Genomic DNA, 26,915 nt, shown 5'->3' on the forward strand with positions numbered 1-26,915 from the left:
TGGAGTCATATTATAAAGTGTTATTTTTTTATAGAAAATATTTTCTGACCGACAATGAACAACATGGATCGGTGGGTCTAAAATATTAAGAGTTATAAAAGATTAATTTATTTACAATTTCCTATATCATAGGGGACAGCACAAAGACGTGTAACGTGTAAGTCGCGTAGTATACACTAGAGAAATATATAAGTCAAATTAAATAGTTAAACTTGCTATTCACAGTTCAAAATGTCTAAATCGTTCAGAACCTATTTTACTGGTTTTATCAACCATTTAATCTCATATATACGCTTTTGTTAGACTTAGTCAGTAAAAAATAAAACAAGCCTTTAGGACCTATTTCACCTTAACTAAGAAACTACAAGCTTGCAGGTTACAATATATAGATTTATTTTGGGGATACTTTTAAAATTTTCAACTATTAATATTATTTTTAAAAAAATTCAAGCACCTATTTCTGAAAGGTTGTTCTCTGAATAGATGAACCTTTGTTCACTGATATTATCAAATAAAATTTATCGATATTCTTATTATTCACACAAGTCCCTTAGCATTAAGTGTTGCCCGTTCTTCCACACCTCGTATAAGTGAACCAAGCAGACCTTCCATCTCGTTGGCTGTTTCTCTGAGCTGAGTGTTGTCAAAACACGAATCTAGACAGAAATTATTTAATTTTAATACATTATAAGGGTAAATATGAAGTGGCTGTTTGGTGTAACGGCGAGTGCTTGGAACGCGCATCGCGCTGTATCATCGTTTGTAAGGGTAAATATTTATTTAATGATTAATAATAAATAGTAAAATGAAAATTTGGAATATTAGGACAAGAGGTAATGTGTTTAGTTTTTTTTTTTTTTTTTTTTTCTTTATATCTTCAGGATTCAATTTCAGGATTACGAAATAAGAAATGTTTCAACAGTTATTCCATTAAATTTTTATGATACTATTTGGTTGCTGTAAACAGGTGAAAATCAAGGTAGAATTTAACTTTACATAAAATTTAAGAAACTACATTCCTTGCCAATAAATTATTTATTTATATTTTTAGTACTATATTACTGTATCATGTATATTTTTAATTTTTTCACAATTAGATTTAGACAAAGTATAATATGCAATAAGTGTAATATGCAAATTGAGAGGGAGCCTCACCATCCATAGCGAAGTTGTGTGTCAATATCTGCTGCAGGCGGTCCAGCACAGCATCCAGATCTGCGTTGAGATCTCTCACTTTCCGGTTCCCACGCTCGACACTTTGCAAGTCCGCTGCATAGCGTTGCTCTGTTGTTGAAATGTTACCTACTGTGGGGCGATTTGTGCTCTCTGTGTCTGAAATATTAAATTTTAGTATGTAAAACAAAGGCAGATTACAATGGCGCAGTTAACATCGTATTTTAGGGTTATGCCCCGGCAGGGAGATCAAACGGCCGAGGATTAGATATGTAAGCGGAAAAAGCAGATAATCCTAGCCGAGTCAAGTAACTCACACTCAACAAGTCTCAGACCCCCCAGTTGCCTCAGATGGTGAGATATGCTAACTGGGACCAAACCGTTGGTCTGTCGATTAAATTTGCCCTATTACGATAGGGATCATTTCGACAGATCTCACATCCCACAAGTCGACAATCTCGTGCACCAAATCTAGATAGATGTTTTTTCTCTGTTTCGGCTTTTACGATGTTCTCTTATGCGGGATGGTAATGTCCACCAAAAATACCCTCGGCTGTGCCCTGTGCATCACCACGATATTAGGCTTGTTCGCCAAAATCGTCCCGTCAGTAGAGCCGGACTCCGTCCTGTTCGAATATTAGCACCTCTGGATAATACGGCATCCTCTGTTTCAGGAGATCTTACATAAGAGCGAGCTTGGTGGAGAATCTTGGCCGCTTGGTTATGTCTGTGCAAGTACTCATTGTTAGCAAGCATGGAACAACCCTACATGGATTCGACAGAAGTCGGGAGGGCCATCCTTCAGGAGGTACTTTCGATAATTGTTCATCTTAACACCTGATTTTGTATTGCACAGACAAAACCTTATTATTATTATATAGAAGGAGCTGTGAGCTGTAGGTTTTTAGTCTATCACTATTTAGATATTTTGCAGTATGTCAAGCAGTTCAATAGTTTTAATCTTGAACATTCATACACCACAGAAGATACAAAAATATGATGTTAGTTAACTGCATATAAACACTTACCATTGTACCAATTGCTCACATCATTCATAGACACAGTTGTTATACTATCAGAAGTAGCATGAACTACAACAGGCTTCAAAGCATCTCCGGACATTGTCAATAGATTCTGACTATCAGGTTTTGATGCAACTGAGAAGTTTCCAGAATCCATACTCAGGACTCTTGGTTGATTTTTAACGTTTTCAGTTACTTTTGGTTTCTCTTCAACAATTGGTATGGGACTGAACAAATCGAATGCTTGTGGTCGGTCAGTTTTGTCACTTGTCGATTCAGATGGGAGATTTTGGGTGTTCAGTAAGTTATCCTGAAAAAGTATTTATTAAAATTTTATTCTACATAAAATATCGGTTACATAATTTTTTTTTATAATTATGGATACCCCGTCACTGTTACCTCAATTACAGGCATTAAATTGTTTGGCTTTACAGTAAAGTTACAATGTGTCAAAATTTAAAAAAAAAAATATTTTTTAATACCCGATGTTAAGGGATGGGGGGGCGCGCAAGAGGTATGTTATAAGTTTGTCGTGTCTATGACTTTCTGTGACATCGTAGCTATTTGATTATGGTACTTTTTTTTTGTTTGTTTTAATGCTGACGTGATAAGTAATGGTTTATAGCTATCTTCCACAGACAATGGTGTGCTTTTTTACTATTTATTTTTTTATTTTTTATTTAGTTGACTTTATCTACAACATATTAAGGACATATTAAGTACATATGTACAAACAAGCATTACCTTTAACATTTTAAGTCTGTTTATCTGAGTCGATATCTGTTTATAATGTTCATCTACCTTCGCTTTTAGATCATTATTGTCATTTTTAACAGCTGCTTCCAATTGATCTGTGAGATCTTTTATGGCTCTAAAAAGTAGTACTAAATTTACAGAGTTATATAAAACATTAAAATATCAAAATATTAATATACTCATTTAAAATTCATATCATATCATAGTTAGATAAGATATTAAGTTTTTTTTTAACTAAAATAATAATTGTGTTTGTTGTACATAACAGATTATTAAAAATTACTTAAAAACTACTCATGATCATCATCTCCCTGCCCTTATCCCACTTATGTAAGGTGTTTTCCTCTTCCATCCCTCTCTATTATTTATTACTTCAGTGCTTACTCACAAAATTTATCCATGGTTTTTTGATCTGACGATCGTTCTTCGTCCTTCAACATTCATCCCTAACATTCTTTTACTAATATAGCATTCATCCCTCCTTACTTAAAAACTATTCGTCAGCTTGAAGACATCTTTGTTACAAAAAAATCCTCAAAACCAGTACACCCAGTAAAAAAATATATACAATCGAATCGCAAACCTCCTCTTTTTTTGAAGATGGTTAAAAAAATCATTTCTTAGGATTTAAATAATTAAAACTGATCATAATAAAAGTATGGTGAGTAAAGTGATTAGAGCTCCTGGGGGAAATTGGCGATAGAGCCGGTAACGTGCTTGAGATACTTCTGGTATTGCGTCGTCTATAAGCTATGGTAATCGCTTACCATCAGGTGAGTCATATGCTTGTTTGTCGACCAAGTTATACAAAAAAAGCCACAAATAATTACAATTTATACATACTTATTCTCATTTTCCAGCTGTGTTATAACATCCTGCAAGGTGACAGCTGGGTTATTTTTATTACCAGACGCCTTTCCCACTGTTGATGTGAATATAACCGGTTTTTCCTTTCGCCTGACAGACCCAGCGTTTGATAGTTTTTCGATGTTTTTTCGACCCTTTTTGTTAGATTTTTTCTTTTTCTTAGTACAAAAGAAAAATTTCTTCATACCTTTAATGAAGCTTAGACATTCTGAGGGTTTTATCTGTTAACAATATATTTAGTTTATATGTTTTAGTGAAAACTTATCTTCATAAACGTTAGGAACATGGTTCATAGACAGCTCAGATAAATATAAATAAACTAAAAATCTGAATCTTGTGTGAGGGGTCCAGAAGGACACAACAGTTGTAACCGCCCAGACAAAAAAAAACACATATATGGCTTATACACACAAATGTCAAACCCTCACTAGCGACATCTAGCGTCGTGACATCAAAAGAAAGGAAATAGCTCTTACCTCTCCTTCAATAATTTCTTGAACTAAATGAGTCTTTTTATGTCCAGGAACACTTGATAAGTCTTTATCATATAAATAGCAATTTTCACAGAGGAATATATTACATTTTGAGCATTTAAATTTGAGCATCTGTAAATTAAATATTTCTATTTATTTCATACAGAGAGGATACAAGCGATACGCATTAAATTAAACCATAAAGATAAGTTTAAAACTGAAATTAAGCTACTGCTTCTATATTAATTATTTTAGAAGAAAATTCGAATTTACATGTAGTTAAGATTTAGTGACGCTGTATTTCATTCAAGATATTAGCAACTAGCTTCGGCCCGCGACTTCATCCACGTGGAACTTTTAGGGGAACAATTCTGTCATACATGATTTTTGCGAAACTTTAACAGTCTACTCAAAAGGAAAAACCCTACGATTTTGAAACATTCTTCATTGGTACTCCGCTCCTAATAGTCTCAGCGTAATGATATATGCCTATAGCCTTCCTCGATAAATGGGCTTCACTTTTAACGACAGTTTAAATTTTAATTTGTGAAAAAAAAGTCATTTTTTATTCTATTTAAGTGTATTTAAATGTAAATAGTTTTTATTATATTTTGTTGATATTTAAGTCAGTTAGAGTTATAAATTCTTTATTTTAACCAAACATTTAAAGATTTCTTCAGCGTACTGATATTAGAAACGTGTGCATTACAGTTAACATACATTTATAAATTAGATATAGGTAATAGGATAATAGTACATTTATAACTATTCAACATCAAAATTCTCTTATAAGCACTTTTTGTGTATCAGAATGTATTGATTGTGACTATTGTTTTCTTTTTTGTCAACTATATCTCCATAATACCAATTTGTTAACTTTAGGGAAACCTGTTATTGGCTATATTATTTGTTATATGCTTTGTGATAAGAATAGTATATAAGAAGCTGTTGGCTATCTGAACAAATAAATAAATAAATAACATAGCCATTTACCATGGCTACATAACAGTGAATGACAATTAAGTTAGCCAAGTGAACCTGAGCGAGCGGCGCCGCGCACGCTGAGCAGACTGCGCTCAGGTCGTTGCGGTGGCGCGCGCGGCTGGCGGCGACGCGGCGCAGCGCGGGCAGCCAGCGCGTGCTCGCGCAGCGGGACGTCCCCCACGCGCACACGCCGCGGGCGCTCACGCCTAGCATGCCCGCGTTCTGCAAACATTTTATATATTGTTTAGTAATGTTTAAGCAAATTCCACTCATAATTTAATACTTTTTTAGGACAGTCCTCCCGTGACCATGGTAAGTATCCGAAACGTCGGGCATGTAAAAACTCTAATAAACCGCGATAAAATCCAAAAAAGTTGTTTCATAAATTGCGCGAACAGACGAATGTAAAATTTCGCACACTCGTAGTTTATATAGAAAGGGAGTGCAGAATGCTATTTTTTTTAATTATGCATAAAAAATACATTAGATCCATAAAAAAAAATTACACAGACTACCATATATTTGACAGACACACACGTATATACTCTTTTGTTTATTTATTATAGAAGTATAGTTTTTGACAACAGAACCTTAATAATGTTCAAACTAAACTATATTAAATTAATTATATGGTCGAATTACGACAACTGGCCGATGAGTATTTAAGGTAAATAATGACAACACACGACACAATAAACACAACACACTCAATGGTCCCCAGTAGGTGAGGTAGTAATTTTCTCCTGTAGAGGTCCGGAAAAATACATTAATCACCCAAGCACAAACGCCCACACCACGACAAATTGACTGTGTGAAACTGATGTGAAATTAGGAATATTTGAGTAATATTATATAGGTTTCTTCAGTGTTCAGTGTCTTCGAGAATTCCCAAGTTAAATATAAATTTCTAATAAAACAATATTGTTTTGTTAATCTAAGTAGGTACTCAGTGTAAAATTCTGATAAATCTCATAGGGATAATATGAAGCTTTTATTTTGGATTTGTTTTTATTTCGCTTCAGTAATATCCCACTCTAGGCATAGGCCTCTCTCCCCAAGTAGAAGAAGGATCAGAGCTTAATCAAACACGCTGCTCCAATGCGGGTTGGCAGATATATTCCTCACTATGAGTAACAATTGCTTTCAGGTGTATATGATAACAACCGGACCGACAGCTTAGTGTGCTCTCCGAGACGCAGTGGGGAGACCCACAGGGACTAACAACCAGACCGGAAATTAATATTTGTATAAACACCGCCGGTGTTTAGGCGCGGCCGACACGGCACACGCACCCTTACACTAAAGCGGTCGTTGTTTCTATATTGGATAATTAATAGTGTTGTTGGAGCTCTTAAACCCAAATTCTACATTTTGCAACAAAATTACATTTACAAACACGCATTTACAAAATTACATTATCTTACTTACGTATACACCTATTTATTTTACAAATACTCACATTTTCAAAACAAGAGTCCACATCGCTCTGTAAATAGTCACTTTGGCAGCCAAGATATTTCGGTAAAGCCATAACATGGGCTAATAAAGCTGCTAACCTCTTTGGTGATACACAGCCATTGTGGTCTGCAGAACAATTAGCAAGGGCTACCCACTTGTCTGCTATAGGTTCTTCACTAAGAAGTATCAATAGTGTCTTAGCAGCTAAGACCCTTATTGGCGTATTTCTATCCCTGAAACAATCATTTAAAATGCACTTTTTTTATATAACGAGGTCGGCAAACAAGCGTACGGCTCACCTGATGGTAAGCAACTACCGTACACCAGATAGTAACAAAGTTTATTTTTCGTACTTACACAACTTCCTAATAACTGCACCAAATTGAATAATGCTTTTTTTTAATCGTCACTGTCTGAACAAGGTTAATATTAAAAAGAAAAAAAATACATGTATATTTATTAAAAATATATGGTAAAGATCACTGAGTCAGCTAGTTATATACATATACAATTTAATATCAAAATTTTACTCACTTATCATAAACATTTAGTAACAAGTTGATCAAGAGATCCACGGTCAAGTCTACATCTCCAGAGAACAATCCTTCCTTTTCAGCAGCAAAATAAATATCAGCCAACACAGCCTCCAGCTCCGCAGTGTCTAGAGACAAACTGCTCTCTGATAAACTGAGTTGATGTCTTGCAAAGACCCCTGAACTGATGCGGAGAGGTGGCACTGTAATATAATAAATAATATTGCTTCGTCATTGTTATAGGCAAGATTAATTTATTTTCTAGTTCTTCGTAAATTTACCTAACTAAGAAATTTTTCTACCAGTGTTGTACATAATTTTACACCAATTGTAAATATATAAACATTTTTATCTATGTAAGCAATTTTTAAACTGCTATGGTGGCAAATGGGTATGTACTTCCTTAGGTAGAAAAGTGGTTAACATAGCCTATGGACACCTCCTACATTACTATTCTTTTGCAATATACTCTATTGAGGTATTACAGCAGGATATATCCTGCTCAAGATCTGTACTATCCTGTCTGAGCAAGTTTCTTAACCTTACAGAAGATCAGAGCCAAATAAGAGCGTTCCGTAAGAAATAAGACCGTTCTCAAGTAGTTTTGTGATCCTTTGGTGAGTAGGGTTGCTAGAGCTCCTGGGGAGTCAGTTGTAGAGTCAGCAACACTTATTGCGATGAGCCCTAGTAGCAAACACCGACAAGATAACGGAAGTGCATAATGTTCTAGTGCTACTGCTCTAGGCGAGGAAAAATAGCACCCTAGAGGTTGTTGGTTGGTTGTAGACGGGCTATTTTCCGCAACTCGACGTCTTGATGCGCCTTTTTTGCGTGGAGTTCACCCTAGAGGTTATAATCGGTGCAAGTCCAATAAACCCTCCAGCTCCCCAAGGCGGGATATAACAGATTTCCCCTAGGTCAACAAAAAAAAGGGTCGGCAATATGCTTGCAATGTCACTGATGATACAGGGGTCTAGAGGCTACAGTAACCTCTAAAGCTGTATGCTTGTTGACATTTTTAATGTAAAAAAAGAAGCTTCAAAAGTGCATTACTAATTATATCTCCACCTTTCTCTCCATCTTGTCCTCCCCTGACCATAGTTGCTGTAAAGTATTCGAATCGTCGGGCATTTAAAAAAACTTAATGAGCCACGATAAAATCAAAAAAAAGTTGTTTCATTATAATAATAAATAAATAAATATCTACACAACACACACACGGTCGTCTGTTCCTAAAGTAAGCAACTTAATGCTTGTGTTATAGGTAACAGCCGACTGGTATATAGCTACATATTTTTTTTTTCGATAAACATACTTATAAATAATACATATATAAATATATAAATAAATATTTATATTACACCCAGACTCGGGGTGGGAATCGAACCCACAACCCTCGGAGCAGAAAGCAGGGTCACTACAAACTGCGCCAACGGGCTAGTCATAATGTGTGAAATTCACGAAAATGTTAAAAATCGAAATATCCCCACTGTCAACATAGTGCACCCTCAGAAACTCTGGCTATGTTATGCACCAAGACAAGCAAAACACAAATACTTAAAAGAGCATTATTAATTTACTGTAATTGGTATGTTTGAGGTACTTGCTGCAGCAAATTTTAAGCCACATATTGCTTTCCAAATGCGACCTAATCTGGTATACATAATTTTTAATTAAGATTCCTGAAAAATTATATTATACTGTAACTGTGTATAACATAATAAGATGTATTATTGATTTTTCACATGATGATGATATTTGTTAAGAAAGTTTTAGTGTGATACATTAAATTAAGGCATTTTTGTGTGGGGCTAAAACCAATAATTCGTACAATAATAATTATTTAAACAACACCGGCGAAACTGCGCAGGTACTCTAGTTTATTCGTTAGACCAGAGAAAACTAAGAAGTACAATTATAAACCTAAAATGTTTAAAATAATATTAATAATAAATGTTTTATAAAATGCATAGAAAACTAAATATACCTACTTAGGGAATGCAGTTCTGTAGCTTACCTTGAAGGTTCCTTTGTAAGGCAAATACTTTGAAAGCTATTCGATAACAACTATATTTGATTTCATTGTATTCCTCCAAAGAATCCATAATTTTACTGAACTGAGGATGATCATAACTTTGTTTACCACTAGTTTCACTGCAATTTAAACAAGTAAAGATATAGTGTTTAACAACATTAATTAAAACAGTGAAAGTTGTTCCACTCACTCGATGTAACAGGGATAACCCGCTTCATTTTCAATTTTTTTCCATTTTAATGTATCCATTATTGCTAATTAAAACAATTGCATCTTAGTTTAATTATCATATACACCCTAGAGTATTTTTATTTCGGATAAATTGTTTTTTCTTGATAAAACATTTAAAACAACATCAAATATAATAATAGTTAACCGCCATAAAAATACAAATATTCAAAATAGGATATTCTAAGTTTTGAATAATTATTTAAAATAACCAATCTTTACTATAAAACATTTCATTTTGAGTGACTAACAACCAATAGCAAAAGTTTGCTATAAGTTGTGATTGGTTACAATACAAAACTGCATTAGCAGACACTGAAAACAGAGTAAAAATATACAATACATGAATATTATAGTCCACTGCAAATGCAAAGCAAAATAAACCTACACAGATAATAAAATATAAACGAACAGAACAAAACATAAAATTTTTATCATTAAGAATACATTTATTTCTTATGGTACCTAGGTTTTTTCCCATATATTTTTATTATTTTAACTAGTATTTTACAAAGAAAAACAATTTTTCGCGTAATAGTATGTTCTCTTTGACTAATTGAAATGACAAACTTAAATATAACCAATAGTATTAAAGATTTCTTTGTTTACATGTCACAAAGACCAATGACAATTCTGCATTCCAACGTCATTTCGACTCCCATTTCCTCTTTGTAAAAGAGACGCCATTTTGCAAGCGTCACTTGGCAGCGTGTCGGGTTTCGGCATTTTTAACAAACTTACTCTAAAGCACATCAAAATACTGTATTGTTTGTGTATAATATGTCTTATCAATCTAGTGTAGCGCAGGATACTTTATCTGCAGCACAGTTAGAGATGGCCGGTAACCCCAACGCATTGGCTTTGCGACGGCCATTCGATCCAGTGGCTCATGACTTGGAAGCCAGTTTTCGCTTGACGAGATTCGCAGATTTAAAAGGGCGAAGCTGTAAAGTACCTCAAGATGTTCTATCTAAACTTGTTGAGTCACTTCAGCAGGACTATTCTCAACAAGATCAGGATCAGTTTATGCATGTGGCTATCCCGCGAATCGGCATTGGTTTGGATTGTTCAGTGACGCCGCTCAGACATGGCGGGCTTTGTTTGGTGCAAACTACTGACTTTTTTTACCCCTTAGTGGACGACCCCTACATGATGGGTAAGATAGCATGTGCTAACGTTCTTAGCGACTTATACGCGATGGGTGTGACGGAATGTGACAATATGCTGATGTTGCTCGGAGTATCCACTAAGATGACTGAAAAGGAACGTGATGTGGTAATCCCACTTATAATGCGAGGATTTAAAGATTCCGCTCTAGAAGCAGGCACGTCTGTCACTGGTGGTCAGACTGTAATTAACCCTTGGTGCACGATTGGAGGGGTAGCAACAACTATTTGTCAGCCCAATGAATACATTGTGCCAGATAATGCAGTAATGGGTGATGTATTAGTTCTTACAAAACCCTTGGGTACCCAAGTTGCAGTAAATGCACATCAATGGCTGGACCAACCTGAACGCTGGAACAGGATTAAATTAGTAGTATCTGAAGAAGATGTACGAAAAGCATATCACCGTGCAATGGATTCTATGAGTAGGCTGAACCGTATCGCGGCCAGACTTATGCATAAATATAATGCTCATGGCTCTACTGATGTTACTGGATTTGGTCTTCTAGGACATGCTCAAAATCTTGCTTCTCATCAGAAGAATGAAGTATCGTTTGTCATTCACAATTTACCAGTTATTGCTAAGATGGCTGCTGTTGCTAAAGCTTGTGGTAATATGTTTCAACTTTTACAAGGTCACGCACCAGAAACTTCCGGAGGATTATTAATCTGCTTACCTCGTGAACAAGCGGCTGCATACTGTAAAGACATCGAAAAGCAGGAAGGATATCAAGCCTGGATTATTGGAATTGTAGAGAAGGGAAACCGCACTGCTAGAATTATTGACAAACCTCGAGTTATTGAAGTGCCTGCTAAGGATTAAATTATAACATTCTGTTCATATGAGACATTTACAATGAATATAATATAATATAGTTTAATGTTATTTCAGAGCCGGATAAATCTTAATATGGTTTTAAAAACAATTTATCATTGTCATAGCTAATGGCAAAAATATTTTTTGTTTTTAATGCATCATTCTCTTGTCACTATTAATATGGCGTTGTAAAATTAGCAAGTTCTAATGACATGTTTTAGGTTTATAAGTAAGATATCACTATTACCTTTAAGAAAAAATTATTCCATTAGGTTTCCCTCTTAATCTGACATGACTTTGTGGATTGATTCTGCAAATTGTGGAATAAGTATAATTGATTAGAATAAAATTATTTTTCATTCTATTTCTGTTTTATTTTAGTTTGTCTATGATCTTGAATTATTTCACTTTAATCGTATATTATTTTATAAATTAATACTAAGTCAGTATGTAAAGTTCATTACAATACAATTAAAATGAAAAACAAACACTTATATATTTTAAATATATTTATCAATTTCGTGCTATACAATAACGAAATACTAAATTTAGCACTACAGGCCAGGTCATATGAATTAGATAAAAAATATGTCTGATTACCATCAATTATCTTACTTTACAACTAACATCAAAGATATTGCTTGTTTTATTACTAGAATTTTCATTATTTCTAAGGGTAAAGAAGTGAATATTAAAATTTTTCTAATAATTATTGTTTTTAAATTAACATTGTTGACACCCAATCGATGAATATGACAATCATGAATAATTACTTCATTAGTACTGCTAAATATAAACTGTTACATTGACTTTTTTGTTAGAATAAATTTGTAAAGAATAGTTACTATTTGTTCTATGTTAATAAATATAAACTTGCTATTTTAAGACAGCATTCTAGTCCACAGTTCAATAACTCAAAAAGATGACATTTTCTTTTAAATTATATTTCAAATACAGCATTTAATATAATATATTTTTTTGAGATAGAAATAAAAAACAAAGCAAACAGTAATCTTTACAACACAATAAAAATTCAGTGCTATTAACTTTACTTAGAATTTAATATTCTACAGAAAATTTTGCACCTTGATATTGTTTACACTCAAAACTACTACCTGACCTAGTAAAAAATGTCACTGTATTAGCATTAAATGATTGAACACATTTTTTTCTAGTAGTATGCATTAAATCACTTCAGTATAGTATTAGATTTGAAACCTATCATTTACAAGCCTAAAATGTTGTTTTGTCAAAGATAAAGTTCCCTAAAAATCAACATGGAATGAGAAATCAAAAATAACATTAGTGAATATGTATAATGGGAAGTACAAATAAGAATTATCTAAGTAAACTAAGTATTTGAATACAAAGCTGACCTGACATACATTTTCCTGCTCTGTTTCAAATAGTTATTAAGTTTTATGGTTCTTACTAATTATCTTTAATTGTTTTATTCCGTAAGAGTATTCTACAAAAAGATAGAAAAGATAACGAAAATAAAAATCAAATTGGTAGTCATTGTCAAATTTTTATGCGTTTGTATGGATAGATTTGCCATGCAAAACGGTACTTAATAAACAATACTTCCCAAAATACATGGAACCAGTGTGTTTTGAGAATCAATGGCTAATTTAACCTAAGAACGCGATTTACAAATTTTAATAAAAACTTTCATATAGTTCGTAAAGTTTGTAACTGAAGCACTAATTAAATGATCCTGCTTTCAAACATTTTCAGTTCAAAGGTGAGTTTAGACACGGCCTCTTGCGCGGTCGACTCTCATCGCCATTCTGTTCTATGTGACTCTGATCACGCTTCTTTGGAGACGTGTTGTTCTAAAAACAAAAAAAAAATACTGGAAATTAGTACCAGCCTCAATAATACCATATAGATTTTCAAGGCTAAGGTTATCTTCATGGTAATTTCTTTTATCTCATAACTTTACTTGTCATGCAACTTGGCTTATCATGTAAATTCAAATTTGATTGAGATCTAGCAAGTACTTTTTAACTCATCCTTAATACTACATACACTGTAAATTTAAGTCAAGGTTTTTTTATCGTGAGCAAACACAGTCGTTCTAATTTTTATTATTAATCTATTTTGGCCTTATATGAAGTGAGAAATCCATTGACTTGACTACACCTATTGAATGTTAGAAAAATATCAGCAATAAGAAATGAATAAGAATCTTATTTCGCACCAATATAATAGATATGTATTAGCAAATAGATCTAAATTGCTACAAATGTAAACAAATTATAAAATAAATCAGAAAGTAAACAATGATAATTACTTTTTCTTATATAGATTTAAACTATTAACTATTAATTAATATTATTATTAATTCGCTATAAACTATTAGTTAATAGTCATATTAAAGACATTAAAAAAGATTCTTAATACTGCAACACCAACAAACTGTTAATATTTTTTTGTTTTAAAAATACATTTTTTTTTTATTATAAAATATTCATCATTAATAAGGTAGACAAATATTGTACAAATTATGTTAACTACAAAACAAATTACCTTTTTCTCCCATTGTTGGTGTAGATATCTTAATAATATGTTTGTTTTCTCCGTGACGATAACTGGAAAGTAAAATAATTTATTATGTTAAAGTTCACTAAAAGTTTGCTACAAATACAGGACATAAAACACGTTAACTGAGGTAAATATCCTGCTCAAAATCTGGAGCAGCCTGACTAGGGAAATACCTAAACTACTGCTTTCAAGCAGTGTTGTGGTCCTGTGGTGAGTATGGTGAGAAGAGCTCCTGGTAGGGTCTGCAAAATGCTTGCAATCCTTTAAGTGTTGCAAGCGTCTATAAGCTATGGTAATCGCTAACACTCTGGTGATTTATTGTAAAAGTTTATTGCACTCCACATTATATATACATATAACAGAATCACCAAAGTAAAAACTTTACCGTATGGCAATCTTTTCTAGACAACGATAGGATAGATAATATGCTTGTGGAAAGATGTTAGGTGGTGTAATTCATACAGACACTCACTTGCATTATATAAAATAATCGCTGGGGATTAACTTATTCGATACGAGTATTCGATACGTACTAATTAATCCATTAATCGTTAATTAACAAAGCTAACCTTTCAATTTGTTAATTAACAAACTGACCAATCAATAAAAACGTTGCTGAACTCACACCATTAAATTCTTTTATTCAGTCTTAAAGATAAAGCGAAGGTAAGGTCTACCTACAAATCTATAAAAAGTAAAACTGAAAATCTTGTGAAAATATTGATTGGCATAAATTTTAAAGACACTTTTTAATGAATATAATGAATATTGTGCAATGTGTTAAATTTATGATTAAGAACCGTCAAATTATCTAAGCTCAAATTTGACCATTTATCAGCATAATTTCGTTACAAAAAAAAAATAACCCTAACCTATCAACTTCCAACTTAGCCCATTTATCGACATAATTTCGTTACAAAAAAAAATAACCCTAACCTATTTAACTTCAAAATGACGGTTCTTAATCTAAAGCCTAGCCAATTTATTTAGTAAAAAAAATTAAATTAATAGATACGGTGGGCAAATTTTTGGTGGGCCCGGGACGGCAAAAAACCATGCTACGCCACTACTTTGACCATGTGGTTTTTTCACAAAACAAATATTCATAAACATATTTATTAAATATAGTACTGTGAAACTGTTAATTCTTATTGCACTGTTTATCACATAAACTGTATTTTTTGTTCTGTAAATAAATAAATACTCAAGTATAATAAATAAATAAATGCTCTACCCTCAAGCGAGTGTTTTTGTTCCCACTGAGAAAATACCAAACCTAACTGCTTGCTGGCAAAAAAATATCATGTTAATGAAGGTTAAACCTAGATCTTGCCTCCTTTATTGTTCCTCACCTGTTCTAGAAACGTAACTAACCGTTTCTATGAGTAGATTAAAAACGCAACAACGTAAAAACGCAATTTTTATCACGTGTTAATTGATCAACAAGAACTTGCTTTATTAATTAATCTTCTGAAATGTAATGCTTTAAAGTTTAACAATCATAAATTAAAGATGCCGAGATGTAAAACACATAATAAGTAAAATTGTATACTCAACTTTGTTCGGAAGGAATATCCTTGGTAGGCAGGTATATTGAAGGTCTTTTTGAACAGTTTCTTATACCGTGATCGGTATTAAATAGTGTAAAGTTGTGCTCGTCGTATGATGGCAGATCTTTCAAAAATTCCATCACCGACTGTGAATATCAAAAGCATGCAGTATTAAAACATAGATGAAGCACTATCGAGTATGGTCTACGGAACAGTTTATTTCACATTTAAACTTAAAATTTAAAGTTCTCTTACCATTGTGAATCTAATTTAATATGTTCCAGGCTACAAACTAAGAAATCTGTTACTTTACAGGTTGTAGAAATGATAAATAATCCAAAAATAAAAAGACAAACTGCTAGTTAGCTGACACTTCGACACAAATTTCCTGTATATACAAAGTACTCTATGGACACAAACCAGATGAGAATGAAATAACAATGACATTTCGACAGACAAGTAGGAAATGTTGCCTATGCTATGCACAGAATTATGAAATAAGTACAAAATATATTTAACCCACCATTATACGTGACACAGTTCGTAAAAAATAAAGATTTATTTATTATAAGCTTAAATATGACTAATATAATATTTACTAATCATATCTTAAAAATCTGTTATAAATTTCTCACTGCAATTATATTAAATATTTGTGAAATGTTATCATTATCAAAAATAACAAACAAAAATATTGGCGGGAACTCAAATCATATCCTAACTCAAAACTCAATCGACAAAACAAAAGTGAAACAAACGTAATTATACAAATGTGTAGTTTAGTTAATTTTAATTTTAATCGAACTTACAATCCTATCGGGCGACAAAATGCTTTAAGTGATATAAAAAGACTACTGACGTCAAGAGACACTGAGTCTCAAAATAAATCCTGTGGGTATTTAATAGAAGTTATAAGTAGATATGATAGTAATTCAAATGAGAAAAGTCGAATGGTCCAATATTTGTTAGACAACGACATTGTTGTATTTCTATGTGAAGCAACATCTAATTTAGATTTTTTACTTCTTCGGTAAGTACTTACAAGTTGTTCCTTGTAGGCTTCTATTTTATTTCTGGCACGTATGAGTTTTGTATTTAAGAAGGATTTAGGTATAAGTCTTATCTTATTTGAGATATTAATAGCGTAAATATTTTTTAACTGATATTTTTAAAATCTTATTTAACACTATTAAAAACGATATATTTAATAATTAAAATTCCTAGATCAGTGCTACAATGTATTCGTTTGCTATGGCGCGAACAGCGTTTCTTTGAAGAGGAGCACGCGACACACGCCTTAGCTGCTGTTGTGAGAGCACTGGTACATTATTCCGCCATCGATGCTCTAAGTGCCGTTGATACGTGCTTACATTTTATTTGCGATCTGTTACATGGGTTTGTATTTGTTTGTTATACCTTACATACGAATATTTTGTCACATATTTAGCAAATAATTACAATAATAAACTTTATCGCACATACAGAGAATTCGGTCAAATTCAAAATACTACATAGAACTGGTTTATAATTTATTTGTAAGGTTACCTAAGTTTACTGGAATTTCTGATTCTTCTGAAACAGTTAATAATGAAAAGGCAAAAAGCTTGAAATCAATTAAATTTTTAAGTTTAACGTTTTATGTATTTAAGTAATATGTTCTTTCAAAACGAAATGTAGAAAATCTCTCAATTCAAGTTAATTTTTAAGGTGCTGAGATTTTAAAGAAAAAGAGTTGTTCTTGCATACAAAAGTAGAACTTGCCCAAAAACCAATTTAGAAAGTGACAACCCGAAGAACACTAGCCACATTTTAATAATAAAAAACTCTTTCCAGAATTAGGTCTCATAAAACAGCATCAGCACTGTCCCTCCAAAGTTCTTATAATGTGGAACAACTACTCGCTTCAATTTTTACCATGGGAAGTCGAATAACCAACAAACCAAACACAATTCTCAATATTGCTCTAGTACTTGATGCTCTTATATCGTATCAACCAACAGGATTGGACATTAAGGGTAGTGTAGGAAAAGTTTTAGTGGAAACTTTAGATAAATGGCTGGAGATGCTCATGTCGGGACTAAATCACGTTATGTTAGTTGGACAAAGCGATGTAGGGATGATGTTGGTTGTTACCTGTCAATTGGGAGTTAACACGTTAAGGTAATACGGATAACATTTTAGTAACTTTGGTTTTGGTCATGCGTTTATTAGGATTTAGGCAATAGCAGGCAAATAGAGATTAACTTAGATTAGTTTCGAACAAACGCATTCTGATATTTTAATAATTTAGACAGTATTTTATTATACGTAAATAAGATTTATCGTAAGGAGCTGTTATTATTATACTCGTAAATGCAAAAGTTTGGTAGGAAAGACGATGTTTACTATAACTAGCCCAAGTAACCGAATGGATTTAATGAAATTTAACAGAGAAATAGGTATAATTCTGGTAAAAACATGTGTCTACTTTATTAATACTTTTTGCATAGTTTTTCCCTGTCTAATATTTTAGGGATTAGTTGGGTAAAATGTTTGCGAGCACCAGTTAGTCTTCTTATAGATAAAAATGAATCGCAAAATGTGTTGGTAAGAGTATAACTCAACAACGCCTGGACCTATTTTACCAATTCTTGTTTTTTAATGTTCGTTGAAGTCCAAGGATTGTTTTTACGGCGAGAAAAATTCGAATGATTTTCGGGAAAACCCTAAAAACAGCCCTTTTTTTCCCATACAAACGTTTTCTAACTAAAATGTAGAGTCAATTTGAACTTTCTTGTTATTCAATAAAGTTCATGTTAAATAACATATTAGAGCGCATTTTACGTAAGTTATTAATGATTAAATTGATCTTAATCGTAGACCGCATTTTAATTTAATTTACATACATAAAAATAGTATTAAATAGCTATTTCACATTACTTATTATATTGTTGCGGGGGCGTTAACAATGGAAAATTTCCATTTTTAAACTGTAGCTCCTATCGATTCCAAATTTAGTCATCATCATCATCATTTCAGCCTCATACAGGCAGACATAGGCCTCCATAATCCGCCATCCGCCATTTCCGGCGTGAACTCGTTTGTTTTGCTCATAGTCACCACGCTGGGCAGGCGGGTTGGCGACCGCAGGGCTGGCTTTGTCGCACCGAAAACGCTTCTGCCCCTCTTTGGCCTGTGTATTTCAAAGCCAGCAGTTGGATGGTTATCCCGCCATCGGTCGGCTTTGTCAGTTCCAAGGTGATAGTGAAACTGTGTTATCCCTTAGTCGCCGCTTACTACTCCCACGGGAAGAGAGGGGGTGGCTATATTTTTTACTACCATAGCCACACAGTAGACCAAATTTGGTACGAATCTCCTATATGTGATGTAGAAATGATCGATGAGCGGATTTTCGGATAACTATATATAATTTCGGATAACGGGGTGGGCGTTAACAATGAAAATTTTAAATGTTCATGTAATTCCGAAACTACTGAACCAATTTTTATCAAATTTTTTAAGCGTCTGTTATTTTGTCTGACTTGGAAGATATGGTAGTTTTTTTATCTCAATTGCATCCGGTAGGTGGCGCTGCTATCGGTATGTAAGCTATCAAATTTGGTATCTGTTTTCCGGTCTGTTTCAGGTCCGCTAGTTGATAATAGATTAGAATTATTTGTCGTCGTGTAAAGATAGGAATAGTTATTGGAAAGCTTTCATTTATAGATTAGTAAATTTATTTGTGAACAAAAATTAAACATAAAAACGTCGAGTACTCAGATGATTCAGTTAATTAAAATGTCATAGAAACTGCAAAATTAATAAAAGTTGTTATATTTAATCCAAACTTGGGCATAGCATTTCAAACACTGTCAAAGTGAAAGAAGTTTTTCTACTTTTAATATAGAAAAAAGTGTCTGAGCTGATGTTCAAATCAATATAGATATGTAATATAATTGTATAAATTATATATTGCCTTTTATAAAGTATTTAACTGCGTTAATATATTACAAATAAAAATCTGCTATACAGACCTGCTTAATTTTTGCCTTATTATCGTTTATTTATTTTTTTAAAATGTGTATTTTATTTTTATCTCAAATACCGAATAAAATACCTTTTACAATATCTGATGATGTCTTAGCGACTTTACAATGTAAATTACGTAATGTAACTAAAATAGTTGTATGAAATGTAATTTGAATTCTTATGAAGTAAAAATAAAGCGGTTTGTCAGGCTTACGAATTTGCTGGAAAACAGCAAAGAACCAATGGACTTCATCAATAAAATATTAAAAGATGAACAAGAAATAATTTTGTTAAAGGAATGTTGTTCAAAATTGAGAAATTCAATTTACAATATTATCAAACAGCTTGTAATTTTTGTGAAGGTAAAGGAAAATATATTATGAGATAAATGCATGAACATGTAATAATGTTTTATATCCCATACAAAATGTTTCATTGTTGTCAGTAGGAAAATCAAAATCTCATAAATACTGAGGAATATGGTGAATTTTTAAAATTTCTACTAAATTTTATGTATGAAAATGGAAAAACCAATATTCTACCGGATTTTTGTGATATCTTATTTTCAAAGGGCTATCTGATAATGTTACCGCAAATGCAATTAATCAGGTAAAAAAGATTTAAAATGTATTTATAAGCGGTTTTTCGGCCTCAATCTTTATATAATTTTTCTTAAAAATACAGGAACGATGCAACAGTTCGTAAAGTTAGCATTTTAATTTTGGGGGAAATGCTGAAAATTTTGACTGTAAAATATTTGTATGTTGATGAAAATTTTAATTCTGATAAATGTAGTGAAGATATTCATGTAAGTTGAAGAGAACACTTATTGGTACATCTAATATATAATTATAGATACTTATAATTATTTATAAGTGATTTGTACGAAATTTTTGGGCATTTACAGATGGGTTTGATCGAATTGCAATATGGTATAGAGAAACCACAAAATATTGGAATGCAGCTACAAAAAAATCAGTCTTACAGTTTGTTGATTTATGTTTATTTTTACTGTCAATCATCGGAGAAGTAATAACATTTTTATTTCAATATATCTAATTTAATTTTAACATGAATGAAAATATATATTTTCCGCATTCGAAATTTTAAATAAAAAAATCAATTTAACAAAGCAATTGTTTTCAGTCCTGAAGAATCAACAGCACCTCTGCTTCCGTTCCTAATAGAGTACATATTACGTTTTCCTAAAAAGTCAAAACTTCCTGGATATGTAATAAAAGCGTTATGGCTTGTTTTCGCAGTAAATATTATTATCCTCCAATTATTTAATGTTTCTCACCAAACAGTATTAATATGTGGTATTTTTTATTTAGATGTCAACGGTATCAAATCGTTCGCTAGAATCGTTAGATCAAAGAGTTTATTTAGAGAAGGCTACTGATCGTGTAGTGGATATGTTATGTCCAAATCCCGCAATTTATTATACTCACAATCCTGCTATTTTATTCTGGGCTTTCACATCTTCACGTATCTCTAACAACATCAAATTACACGTTGTAAGTTTTTTTTTCGGGTACTTCTGGGTACTATTATTGGTCCCATTTAGTTTAATAAAATAAAACACGACTAATGTTTCACTGATGTACCTCCATTAGTTATCAGAATGGTTCAAAACGGAGAGTTTTCTTCCCAACGATTTAACTAAGGGATCAGAAATATGGGAAATACTTCTTAATCTTATAACTCAAAGTAAGGATGACATAGTCATAACTAACAGCATGGATGGTTTAAACACGTGTTTAGACGATGTAGATGAAACGACTAAAGCAGAATTCGCTATTTTAATATGGTCTATGCTTCCTTGTGTTTTATCGAAAGCATTGATAGACTGTGAAAATGAAATAGGTAATACTACAAATCGTAGATCTAAATTATTTCACTTAAAATTCACTTATATACAACAATTATAAATTTTCTTACTAATATAATGTTTATGACTACTTGTTAATTTTAAAATTATTAGGTTGTTTATTCATAATGATTTCTCTATGAAATAGATACAAATATCTGCCATATTTTGGAAATAGCGACAACACAACTACCAGCAGAAATCGATCAGTCAATTTGCCTTAAAGTCGCTGTTCTAATAACAACATTGTATTCGAAGAACATCCCAGAAACGAATGATATTTCGTCTAGACTTGATTATGAATACGTATGTTTAAAGATGTGTTTGTTACTTTTGGGTATATCAAGGAACCAAAATGATGATAAAGGTAATATTTTATGTAAATTATAAGCTTATATTTTTTTATTATAAATTACCCTTAATGTGTATGTATCTGTTTTTTTAGCGTTATTATAATTGTGTTCATTTAAAAAATTACATATGTATTTTATAGTATTACTAACTTTCATAAATCGACCTGGTTTCTTGCCAAGTGTACTCACAGCAACAAATAGTTCAGATGATGGCGTCGCCTGCATCGCTCTCCAACTGCTTTCTTATATTGTCTTCTGCTTCACAAAGAATAAATATCAAGTAAGAAATCATTCAATAAATATCTGAATAATCTCATTGTAGTAAATATTCCTTAGATCGTAAAACTGTAAGTACGTAAATTATATTTAACAAATCATCCACGTTTTAATAATTTACATTCTATGTAAATGTTAGTCTTATGTTATCTTGCATATTGATCACTCTAAATCTGTAATCAATCAAATACCTTATCTAATAGAATTTAAATACTGATCAATATTCATTCCTATTTTGTATGTATCGTCTGTCATTTGTCATTCATATATTTTATTATTAAAACTCCTTTTTATAGTAAATAGGTAAGTTACAAGTTTTTATTTAAGCAAAACCTTTTTTTAGCCAAAATCTATAATAGAAATGAAAACTGATTTAATAATAAAATCGCTTCGACACGATATTGAAAACGAACGAGGTTCATCTCTCTTACAATTAGTTTATATGATTCTTAATTCGAATACTAACACACCATTTGTTTTGACATACAATTTAATGGAGCATCCTTCACAAAATGATCAGTGTTATGCGTTAAGAGCTCTCATGTTTAGGATACAGTTGCTGCTTTGTTCTCGTGTAAGTAATAGTTACTAATTAGCAGGAATTTTGTTTTGCAAACATTATTTTAATAATATCGAATTCTTTTGGTAATGGTATTTAAATGGGCCTCACAATGATCCAATAAGGGTTAAACCTAGTTTTTTTTTTTGTTTATGTGATTGAGGAACAAAAATATTCGGTTTAAATTCTACCAAAGTTTGGCCGAATATTTTTATATTATTCACATGGGTATATATATATCTTTCTAAATAATACAACCAATTTTCATTACAGGATCCCAAAAATCAGTCAACAGCTGCTTGGAAAACTCTAAGTTCAATTTATAAACATGCAATTGTATACAAAAACGATTTAAAACTTGTCTGTACACTCACGTCCCAACCTTGGACTCACACAATTATACGTTTTCAACCAACACCAAACTTAACAGAAGAATTTCTTACATTTACCCAAAACTGGTTAACTTTGCTCAAAGTAACTATAAAAAAAGACAGAGAATTGAAGAAACAACACATTTCCAAACGTAGCGTAATAATAAAAACGTTATTGATTTTAAAGAATTCCTTAAATGAAGAAGAATTGAAAGAATCAAGCGATAATTTGCTCACGATTGTTCGAGAAATTTTAGAAGAATGTAATAGTAGAGAAAAATCATTTATTTAAGGAAAATTGTCCAATCGGATAAAATGTATCTAATTGTAAAAATATTAATTATATATAACAAATTAAAACTTAATTAAGTTATTTAATGTGTAATAATAAAAAAAAAATGAATAGTAGGTACAATATACTGCCCCCATGTTCTCAAGTAGAATGATTGAGCTTCAAATCTGAAAATCAATTGTATTTTTTTTTATTTGATCTAACAACAAACCTTTCAAAATTTAAATTAAGAACTTAAATATAATATTCTACTCCTAAAACCTATTTTTTTTTTACTTTAACATTTAAAATTAAATGAACAGCTTACTGTACAGCAAATCGGAAGTAATTAGACGAGGAAGTTTCGATTCCCGAACTAATTGGATAATAGCAGTAATGTATGAAAATACGTTCTCTATTTCCTAGTATTACCCAGCTGGGTATTACGTAAATGCATATATTATTTGTTACGTTTAAGAGCTTTCTTTTTTCTAATTATTAACTGAATGTGAATATAGATTATATTTTCAAGTTTGTTTACTCAAATTTGCATCGTTAAAGGTATGTTTCTAAATTTTAAAAGGTTTATAAACACAACTTTTCTGATTATATAGAAAATCAGAATCCTAACCTTAAGCGTACCTGTAATATGGTGCATGGTGCTTGCAATATGCCGAAATACAGAGAACTCAAAATGATCAATGACTAAGATCTAAAATTAAACACAAATCATAGATAAATTTGTCACTTTAATCGAAAAAGCGTGAGTGCATCATTCTTTCTAGATATGCGTTTTGTATTTATTTATTTATACTTAATGGTCTCTACAACTACATAATAAACACTAAGTTCAACAATTATCGTCAAAGGTGGTTAATATCACATTTTAGGTCTCATTAGTAGCGTTAGTTACGATGAAAGTTTAAAAAGCTAATTATAAATAAAAGTCGATCTATAAATTATTTCTAGGTTCATGGAAAAAAAACTTGCTGTTTTCGAAATTAGAATAACCATATAGATTCTTAGACCAGATTGGTAGCTTTCTTTAGCAGTAAAAAGGAAGATAGCATCGAGTTTAAACTTGTTTAGTACTTAAAAGATAAAAATTATTTTCAAGCTGTGATGGATTGATCGATGTAACTATATGACTTTTTTTTTTAATATTATAAAAAAAACATTGAAGTTGAACGAAAAAAATTGAATACATTATTTAAAAAAATAGCATAAAATAATGCGTATACATTTACCAAATCAGTACCTAAGTCATACTTAAGCCAACAAAGTTATACATAGTTAATATTAATTGGTAATTAAATAGAGACTTTTAAAAGAATTTAATATATAAAAATCCGTAACCGTCCGTTATACACATCATTTCTCATACATATATTGAAGTAGTATACCTATATATTTTCATGTATTCGGCTAATTCTGCAAAATTACATAAATAATACTATTCTAGTCTGTTTAGTTTTTCTTCCAATCCTTCCAACTCAAAGTTGACTTATCCCAAGTATTTATAATTAACATTTAACGGGGTAGTTCTAACATTTTAGTCGCCGTAGGACAATATTGCCTACTAATAAAGTTTGTCTTAAGTATAAAACTTACAACATCGTAATCATACGTAACTAATTTACTTTCTTTTATTATCGATTGTCCAAAAAATATTCCGGAACTACTTTCCATGCATTTTATATTCTGAAGGACGAGAGAAATTATAGTATCACGCGTCAATATGCGCAAGGGAACTTGCAATGAATAGAAATGAGTATGAAAGAAAGTATAATAGATAATAATATATTTATCGATAGACAACGATGCCATTTTCCTATTTGTATGATGCTTTATCCATACAATAACATACATAGGTAAAGAAGAAACAGTATCTACGTAACGGTACATATGCACCATCTTCGAAACTATTACACCGTAACTTGGCAGGTATAGGGTAGTAGTAGTGTAGATAATGTTATATTATTTTCAAAACTATTGCTTAATAATTAAAAAAACCGACTTCAATTACATCGACAAGTAGGTAATATAATGTAGGTAGACGAAAGAATAGTCGTTACACGTTATCAAATATTACTCAAAAAGTACTCATCAGATATCACAAAATTTAAATGAAACTTCACGACAAGTATTAGATATTGATTAAAAAAAGAAACATCGAAATCTTGAATACCCAATAAAAATTTATGACGTGTAATACAATGACGGTCAACGAAAAAATCATCAAGTAAATAGACATTGTTAAAGTTTACTCAAAAAGTTATATGAGTCCACATGACACGCACCACCTTTCGATTATAAAAAATCATCGAAATCGGTCCACTCAATCGAAAGTTCTGAGGTAACATACGTAATAAAAAAATGCAGTCGAATTAAGATTCCCCTTTTTTTGAAGTCGGTTAGTAAAGAAAGAAGAAGTGATAATTAAATTAATGATAGACGGCGATATGGGTTAAAAATATTTTAAATACTTAGTTGAATAGTCTCATTTATTAGGACTTATTATAATAAAGATACTTTTGTGGGGCACTTTTCAATATTAAATAATCAAATACTTGAAAAAAGGCCAAGCCTTTTAAAGTACTGTCGTCATACCTAAAGAAAGATTGATGTAAAGAAATTATTTGAATCAAAGCTTCTTTTCATGTGTTTCTAACAACACAAATAGAGTAATCTCGGTCACATGAAACAGTCAGATTTGAAACAAAAATCGTAAGTAGGAAAACTACTTCAATGGTAATGGTATTATTTTTTGGTACAAGAAGTAACTATGATTGAAGTCATAATACTGGAGGAGGCTAAAATGTAAAAGATTAAACGTCGAAAATCGACTGCATTACGAGTTTTCGTTCCTTCTCGATTTAAAAATACCAAGCTTTGAATGAGTACGTAATTAAAAAACCTTTTACGTTATATAGTGTCTTAAAGTATCTTCGCAATAAAAAAATGTTCTTATATAAATTTATAGAAAGTCGATACATTTGATAGTCCATTAAATAGAGTATGAGAATCTTGACCGGACTTTGTATCGACTTTTCCTAGATCCTGAAATTTTTGAATAAGGTGATTTCAAATTTTGTCTCATGCTCAGTAACAAAGCAAAATAAAGCGATGAAAATTTCCATTTACAAATAAAATTTGAAACACGTTTATCTACCAAATCGCAATGGGGCAGCATAATGTTTTTTTTTTTTCATTAATATAAAGCTTAGATAAAGAATGTCTAAGATATAAAGCAATGCTTCTACTCAGCAAGAAAAAAAGTATTATATCCAACTAAAAATTTTGGATGTGACATGTACATTTTAGTTTTATAGCCATGATTCTAAATTTTAAAACAAATAATTGAGAACGTTTTATTTATTTAAGTTAAACAATAAAAAAGTGGTAAAAATAATCATGATGTTATAAACAATAAACCACGGGAGGCCAATTTCTAAACGTATACGTGATTCCTTATTCAAACACCACCACCACGGGCTCACACCTTCGGTCAGTTGTTCGGCGCGTCAGAAGCGATTTTCTATTGCAAGAGTTCGTGCGTTCCTACCGCGAGTGTTGTGATAGTGATGCGAACGTGTAT

At 31.7% G+C, this 26,915-nt stretch overlaps 4 protein-coding genes across 4 annotated transcripts; 2 read left to right on the forward strand and 2 right to left on the reverse strand.

The window, feature by feature from the left end:
- Positions 1-537: 537 nt before the first annotated feature.
- Positions 538-9,688, reverse strand: LOC123661808 (dystrophin-like). Its single transcript, XM_045596748.1, has 11 exons — positions 9,492-9,688; positions 9,284-9,420; positions 7,268-7,469; positions 6,735-6,966; positions 5,330-5,497; positions 4,295-4,423; positions 3,795-4,039; positions 2,940-3,066; positions 2,202-2,505; positions 1,156-1,332; positions 538-656 (listed from the first exon to the last, which is right to left on the reverse strand). Exons 1-11 carry the CDS (start codon positions 9,548-9,550, stop codon positions 538-540), a joined length of 1,899 nt encoding a protein of 632 aa, XP_045452704.1. The 5' UTR covers positions 9,551-9,688.
- Positions 9,689-10,309: 621 nt separating this feature from the next.
- Positions 10,310-11,874, forward strand: LOC123661354 (inactive selenide, water dikinase-like protein). The gene has a single exon (XM_045596324.1). The coding sequence runs from the start codon at positions 10,310-10,312 to the stop codon at positions 11,516-11,518; it is 1,209 nt and encodes a 402-aa protein (XP_045452280.1). The 3' UTR covers positions 11,519-11,874.
- A 128-nt stretch (positions 11,875-12,002) lies between these two features.
- Positions 12,003-16,045, reverse strand: LOC123661355 (DET1- and DDB1-associated protein 1). The gene is made up of 4 exons (XM_045596325.1): positions 15,865-16,045; positions 15,617-15,755; positions 14,045-14,106; positions 12,003-13,347 (listed from the first exon to the last, which is right to left on the reverse strand). Exons 1-4 carry the CDS (start codon positions 15,865-15,867, stop codon positions 13,246-13,248), a joined length of 306 nt encoding a protein of 101 aa, XP_045452281.1. The 5' UTR covers positions 15,868-16,045; the 3' UTR covers positions 12,003-13,245.
- Positions 16,046-16,379: 334 nt separating this feature from the next.
- Positions 16,380-23,338, forward strand: LOC123661810. Its single transcript, XM_045596749.1, has 14 exons — positions 16,380-16,639; positions 16,834-17,004; positions 17,443-17,769; positions 19,826-19,979; positions 20,066-20,226; positions 20,302-20,425; positions 20,525-20,646; positions 20,764-20,878; positions 20,952-21,134; positions 21,234-21,483; positions 21,636-21,854; positions 21,981-22,120; positions 22,460-22,690; positions 22,949-23,338. Exons 1-14 carry the CDS (start codon positions 16,380-16,382, stop codon positions 23,336-23,338), a joined length of 2,847 nt encoding a protein of 948 aa, XP_045452705.1.
- Positions 23,339-26,915: the final 3,577 nt, after the last annotated feature.

Source organism: Melitaea cinxia, chromosome 17, assembly GCF_905220565.1.
Source record: "Melitaea cinxia chromosome 17, ilMelCinx1.1, whole genome shotgun sequence".
In the NCBI taxonomy this organism is placed as follows: Eukaryota; Metazoa; Arthropoda; class Insecta; order Lepidoptera; family Nymphalidae; genus Melitaea; species Melitaea cinxia.

What these genes read in the sequence shown, in the direction of transcription:
- LOC123661808 (XM_045596748.1), bottom strand. Translation starts at nt 9,550, where the DNA reads ATGGATACATTAAAATGGAAAAAAATTGAAAATGAAGCGGGTTATCCC. An exon ending in TGGACTCTTGTTTTGAAAAT is followed by an intron (nt 5,498 to 6,734) that starts GTGAGTATTTGT and finishes AAATGTTTGCAG; the next exon opens with AACGCGGGCATGCTAGGCGT. An exon ending in CAGCTGGAAAATGAGAATAA is followed by an intron (nt 3,067 to 3,794) that starts GTATGTATAAAT and finishes ACTACTTTTTAG; the next exon opens with AGCCATAAAAGATCTCACAG.
- LOC123661354 (XM_045596324.1), top strand. Translation starts at nt 10,310, where the DNA reads ATGTCTTATCAATCTAGTGTAGCGCAGGATACTTTATCTGCAGCACAG.
- LOC123661355 (XM_045596325.1), bottom strand. An exon ending in GGATATTCCTTCCGAACAAA is followed by an intron (nt 14,107 to 15,616) that starts GTTGAGTATACA and finishes TTTACTTTCCAG; the next exon opens with TTATCGTCACGGAGAAAACA. An exon ending in ACCAACAATGGGAGAAAAAG is followed by an intron (nt 13,348 to 14,044) that starts GTAATTTGTTTT and finishes TTTTGTTTTTAG; the next exon opens with AACAACACGTCTCCAAAGAA.
- LOC123661810 (XM_045596749.1), top strand. Translation starts at nt 16,380, where the DNA reads ATGTGTAGTTTAGTTAATTTTAATTTTAATCGAACTTACAATCCTATC. An exon ending in CCGCAAATGCAATTAATCAG is followed by an intron (nt 20,227 to 20,301) that starts GTAAAAAAGATT and finishes TTAAAAATACAG; the next exon opens with GAACGATGCAACAGTTCGTA. An exon ending in AGTTGCTGCTTTGTTCTCGT is followed by an intron (nt 22,691 to 22,948) that starts GTAAGTAATAGT and finishes TTTTCATTACAG; the next exon opens with GATCCCAAAAATCAGTCAAC.